We start from the raw sequence: 6012 nt of genomic DNA, 5'->3' as shown, positions 1-6012 counted from the left end.
CCTTTTATATTAACCATTATTTTCAGAGTTAAATTTTTTAGATCATAAAAGATTTAAATCGTTCTTAAACACGCAGTCTCCATAATAACGGTTAAAAATTATCGAAAAAAATAAATATCCAAAATAGCGATAATTTTTGTTCGAAAAAGTTAAAAATTACAAAATAACTATTAAATGTGACCGAAAAAATAAATATAGAAATTTAACAAATATTCTTGATCGAAAAAATTCAAATGAAAAAAAATTCCAATCTAAAAATAAAAATCTTGACTTTTTAACGGATATTTTCTATCTCTGGTTAATTGCAATGTTCTCGTAACATTCCACTTATTGCAAAACGGTGTACATATCGATGGTTCTCTGCCATAACGACACTCTTACTACTTACTGTTGTGTGTGGGTCATGTCCCTAATCTTTGTCTTATCCATGTCTAATCCTTACTACTCACTTTAGTAAAGATTAGACATGGATAAGACAAGGAAATAGAAACATGAGCCACTTAACAGTAGTAAATGATTTTATTTTTTGAATTTTTAATTGTGTCGGTAGTGTAGAGGACCATCTATATGTACATATACTATATGTATTTATACTTATTTATTATTTTATATTCTATTATTTCTGTGTTTTCTATTGTTGCTTTTTTTTTGTTAAAAAATAAACATTCCCATTGCGCAACATTCATAATCGCACTAAGACTTAATACCACATAAGAGTAAAACTAGTTTATAAATTAATGGATTTAAGTTTTAAAACTTGTTTTGTTTTTCCCCACCAGAAAGTTATGTTTAAAGATGATTTTTAACGTACATACATATCGGTAATTTACTTTAATAGTGTCTTAAGCACTACTCGATACAACATAGTATGTATATAACACAGATGAAGTGGTTGCGGTATTTTCTGCATACATAACTCAATTCTTATTATTTTATTTTTTTTTTTACACTATTGAAGTAAATGAGCGATATCTATGTACATATTTACTATGTACAAGCACAATTGAACTACATATGTATTTTCTTTTTGTTTGGTGAAGAATGAAACAAATTAATTAAAAAAAAATTACTACAAGTATTTCAAAAAGACAAGCCACATATCGTCACCTGAAATGCAAAAAGACGTAACAAACATCGTCGTTGAAATGCAAAAAGCAGTAACTAATAAAAAAATTCAAAATTCACTTTTTGATTGATATTGTAGAATTATCGAATTATAACTCCCCACATCGTTTGATGAAAAAATAAGTCACGACTTTTTCCATTTCAGTGGCGACGTTTATTACCAATTTTTGCATTTCAGGTGATGATATACATATGTAAATTATTTGTACGTTTAAACCTTTAAAATATGTATGTACATATATACTTAAATATGTATAATTAACCGAAAAATAAAAACTTATTAAATGCAAAATATCTATTACAAATTCATCGAGGTAAATTAATCAAAAAATACATACTTACAGGGCCGAATTTAAGCATAGGCTATATAGGCGCTTGAATAGGGGCCCGCGGCACATGTTTCCATTTTTTTAGTTACGGCGAATGAATCGACCAATTTTTTTTATTTTTTATTTAGCTCAAAATGTTTAGAAAAATTTAAAATTGTAAATGTTTAAAAGCAAGTAAATAGAACGTCCAATTATTCCACCACCACCAAAACAACTAAAATTCAGTTGCTTAAAGTTTGACATCGATAGACTCTATTATGTTGTCGTGGTTCGATTGTAGAAAAACGCATACCTATGTGCATACTTACATACGTAATCGTCTCGGCGAAGAGAAGGTTTATATCTACTTTTAGAGTTGCCACCTGTTAAAAAGTTAAATGCAATTAAGTTAAATGAATTATTACAATGTGGGTATCGATCGAAATGGTTTTGAAAAGGCTTTATTTCTGAACATGTGGGAGGGTTACCACCTCCTTAAAAATCGAGTTCAACTTTAATTAAGTGAGTTAGGTAATTGAAATGTGTAGGTGTGTATAACAATTTGGGTTTCCCACAGTGGCAAACAACGTGCTTCAAGAATCCAAAAAGAAAGTAACCAGATTCGTAAAAGTTCTACTGTAATTCACGATTGAATAGCGCGATAAAATAATAACAAAAGCAAAGTGTTGTGTGGAAAGCTTACACCGGGCAACACTGATTTTGGTGCGGCAAATGTCAAAGCAGGGCTCGAATCGTCACATACGATATCGTACTACTCGTCACGTAAAAACACATTTTTCGGATTATGGCATACGTGAACGTACTCTGTGTCCCATTCAGCTTATACTGCCTGACGTATAACGTAATTTTCTTTCGTATCGTTTTCGGTCAGTGAACGGATGTTACGATTCGAGCCCTGTTTTTGATAGACTTTTTTGTGCTGTTTATGAACCGGTAAGTATAAAGTTTCCATCAGGTCCAGGTTTTGAGAAAAACGAGGTCAAAGTGTCAAAAAATCGCGCTTTTTTGCAATATTTGAGAAGCTCTAGCAAAGAAAGAAAACGTGATAAAACCTCTCACTTAGGCTAGAACTCTCTCTCGACTAAATACTGTCCCTGAAAATATCATCGCTGCATAGTTAGGTTCTCAAATCTTTTGTTCTTGTTTTATTCTCTAGCAGAACATTCTTCAGACGTTTGTTCTTATTTTACTCTCCTTGAAAACGTTCCCGAAAGTTTCGTTCTCTATCTGCGCTTCTTGTAACGTTCCGAGAGTTTTGTTCGCATTTTGTTCTTTACGGAAACGTTCCCGAACCTTTTGTTCTCATTTTTTTCCCGCTCAAACTGCTCTTAATACTTTTGTTCCACAAAAGAACGTTCGTGCAGAACTAAACCAAAACTGGAACGCGTTCCCGGACCTTGATTAATACAATATTTCATACATACATATCTACTCATGTATATACTATGTATGTAGTGTATTCCCGTGAAAATGTGACTGCAAAGTGAACCACCTGATTTTATAGCCGGTAGGTACGTGGGTGGGGCAAGCTTCAAAGTGTATTTTCAAATAAAAGCTTTTAGACGTGATTTTGGAATAAGAACTTCTCTTTAGAAGCGGTTGCAATAGAAGATTTTCCAATAGCTCTGCCATTTACATTACATATTATTCTAAGCTAAGCTATATGAATCAGAAGGCGTTGAGCTCTGACCATTTCATCTTTTTCTAATGGATATTCGAATATCCGGACTATTGGGACATTAAAACAATACGGTTATAGCCCCCAGTCCTAGTCCCCACCGATCTCACGTTTTCTAAAAAATGTATGCAAGATCAAGAGTTTGTCACAATTTTTTGTACTTCTGTTTTGACCGGTTATTTACATTTTTTGTTTTTATTTTTAGTTTTTTTTTTGTTGTAACTCCATATATGTATGTAAATTCTCCAAATAGTTTTGGTGCATGCTGCTGGAGTGACAGCACTGGAATAAATATGGTGGCTCCGATTACTTAGTCCCGACTGTATAGGAAAAAAATGATCAAAACTTATAAAGTGTGTCCCTAATTATGTGGCTGCCACTGAATGTTCGTATTTAACCGATTTTAAGTGAAAAGATCGTTTTTCATCTTTTAATGAATTCTTAGATTCATTTATTTATAAGTTATTTATTAGTATTTGCATTTAAATAAATTTCACTGACTTAATTCTAAGCGAATACAATTTTGTCACTTTAGCATAAGCTTCCTGTGCAATATTATTTTTTTAAGATTTCTTGTAAATATGTATGTATGTGTCTATATCTACGTAATACTACTTAAATTAGCTGAAATTAAATACAATATTTGTTTTTACTTTTCATCACATTTACATTAATCTTTCAGGAGATTTGTAATACAATTTATTTCGCTATTTGTTAGTGCAAATCTAGCAACATTAAATAATTAAAACAAATAGAATTCTGTGTGTACGTAAGAAAGCAGTAATGGTAAATTAAAACAAGCATTAACCTCCCGAAATGCCTATTGCCACAAACCCATCTTATGTCATCTATCGAAAACCAATTTTAATGCCATAAACCCCTTAGAATCCATTACAATAATAAAAACCTTCCCAACTCCTTACGATATGCTGTTGCATTTTCCACCTTCCTAACTCTTTCGCTGAGGTTCGAATATCGCTGACAACTATTGACTACCCAATGTCAGTCAGTTGGCAATTTTTTATCGACGATCTACTTGCTGGTTAATGTATATATATAAGTATTTATACACAAACCTTTTTATAACTTCCTAGTACCGGTATAATCAAAGCCTACGATTGACGTACCCTACCCAACAAACTGATGTGTGTTTGACTTCGTGCTTTTCTTAATCCGGACGATATATCGGCGTTTTCGGTATAAATTCAATTCGTAATACATACTCCATCATTGAATTAGAATCACATTGTTGCTTATGCAGTCGCCAATGTAGGCCAAGTTTATGATATAAATGACTATTCTCCCATTCCAGCAATTTGTCAAGAGTATTTTGTGTCTACACACGGGAAATGAAGAAACATTCAAAAGTAGTATTTTAATTTCAATAACTTCATTGGATGTATCAACTTACCCGCTTACTCAAACAAACGACCGGCCAAAGAGAGCAACCAAGCGTGCAACAACAGCAGACGCAGCCACAGAAAAGCCATTTCACGTTTACCGGTAATGTTTTCTTTAGAACACCATTAATTCGCCCGATCGTTGCTTTAAATTCTTCAGGGGCCACACGCGAAACTAAACCCGAGGGAAATTCTATGTTGAAACGGTTACTCAGACCAAACCTGCAATTATGAAAGGACGATAATTTATTAAATGAATCGCCCAAATAAGAAAAATTATTAATTTGTATAAATACAGGGTAACAAAGTGACTATTGCCTTTTGTAACGATGGGAATATTTTGGACAAGGTCGTCCCCAACCAATGATATTGAAATAAAAATATTTCAATGGGCATGTTCACGATTATGTTCTTTATTATGAATATTTACATACATATGTACATACGTATCGCTGTTTAAAGTACAAAACCGCGTATCAACAAAATGCAAAAGCCGCGTATGTGAGGTTGCATAAATCATTTTCTAGAAGGTAAAAGCACTCATGTTTCAAAATAGTTCTTTTTTATACAGCAATCGCACATCTGGCTAGTATATGTCAAGACGAATGGATAAGGATTAAGCCAAAAGCTTGTGTGAGCAAATCCAATTTTTGGTAGCAAATGTCAGTTACGCGGTTTTGCTGAATGACGATACGTGGTTTTGTACTTTAAACGACGATATGTATGTATCAAAAATAAACAATGATAGCGATACAACTTACACTGTCATGTTGCCACAACCTCGTATGATGATGGGTTCGTGCACGGGTGCAACCATTTGATCTTCATAGTGCTCCTCCAATTGCTCTTCCTCATAAATTGCATCGAAGTCTGCCATTGACAGCTGAAGAGGTCAGTAGAAGCGTAAGCACTGGTTTAAAGATGTCAGCAAGGTCGATGGAAAATGTATACTATTAACGAAAGTGTGTGTTTTTGCAGCGTATGATATAGTTGTCGTGGCTATTTTGCCTATAGCTTTGTGCGTTGTTCGCTGTACCTACAATGGAAACATTCAATGTCTTAAATAAGTTTTTTGTTTTTAATTTAGGTATATATTCATACACGTACATATTACGCTTGCAAAGCACGCGAACATAATACACACATTCTGATGCAACAACCACAGTGGGGATTGTTCACGATGCTCCAAGCTGGTAAAATTTTAACTCACGACTTGTATATTACTGAGTATTTTATTCGTCCGATTTGTTCATAATTTGTAGCTTTTGAATATATTTTGACCACTGCCACTTTATTCAACAATCATGCCAGTCACTGCATCAGAACATCCGTTTAACTCCCCGTTTCCTTGACAAATTTAATTTTTTTCGTCACGTAGCGTTATGATTGTGATAAAAATGCAGTATTTTGATCACTTTTCATGAGCCAATTTACAATCAAGCAGCAAGGCTAAAAAAGGACAAAACAACAAACCACAAAC

The 6012-nt window shown here is 33.3% G+C and overlaps 1 protein-coding gene across 2 annotated transcripts; it reads right to left on the bottom strand.

The window, feature by feature from the left end:
- Positions 1-4142: 4142 nt before the first annotated feature.
- LOC118742726 (cysteine-rich hydrophobic domain-containing protein 2) lies at positions 4143-6006 on the bottom strand. Of its 2 annotated transcripts, none has more exons than XM_036475026.1 (4): positions 5640-6006; positions 5294-5568; positions 4544-4754; positions 4143-4468 (listed from the first exon to the last, which is right to left on the bottom strand). In XM_036475026.1, exons 2-4 carry the CDS (start codon positions 5407-5409, stop codon positions 4301-4303), a joined length of 495 nt encoding a protein of 164 aa, XP_036330919.1. In that variant the 5' UTR covers positions 5410-5568; positions 5640-6006; the 3' UTR covers positions 4143-4300. The 2 variants fall into 2 exon arrangements, with proteins under 2 accessions (XP_036330919.1, XP_036330929.1); XM_036475036.1 differs by having other exon boundaries at positions 5743-6006.
- Positions 6007-6012: the final 6 nt, after the last annotated feature.

The sequence above is a fragment of the Rhagoletis pomonella genome, unplaced genomic scaffold, assembly GCF_013731165.1.
Source record: "Rhagoletis pomonella isolate Grant_MI unplaced genomic scaffold, Rhpom_1.0 Rhpom_scaffold_00001, whole genome shotgun sequence".
In the NCBI taxonomy this organism is placed as follows: Eukaryota; Metazoa; Arthropoda; class Insecta; order Diptera; family Tephritidae; genus Rhagoletis; species Rhagoletis pomonella.
Note: the sequence above shows the minus strand (reverse complement) of the source record. Positions and strands in the feature narration are given on the sequence as shown.

Coding starts and splice junctions, on each gene's coding strand:
- LOC118742726 (XM_036475026.1), bottom strand. CDS start 5,409: ATGGCAGACTTCGATGCAATTTATGAGGAAGAGCAATTGGAGGAGCAC. Junction 4,755..5,293: donor GGTTGTGGCAACATGACAGT/GTAAGTTGTATC, acceptor TCATAATTGCAG/GTTTGGTCTGAGTAACCGTT. Junction 4,469..4,543: donor TCGTTTGTTTGAGTAAGCGG/GTAAGTTGATAC, acceptor TCCCGTGTGTAG/ACACAAAATACTCTTGACAA.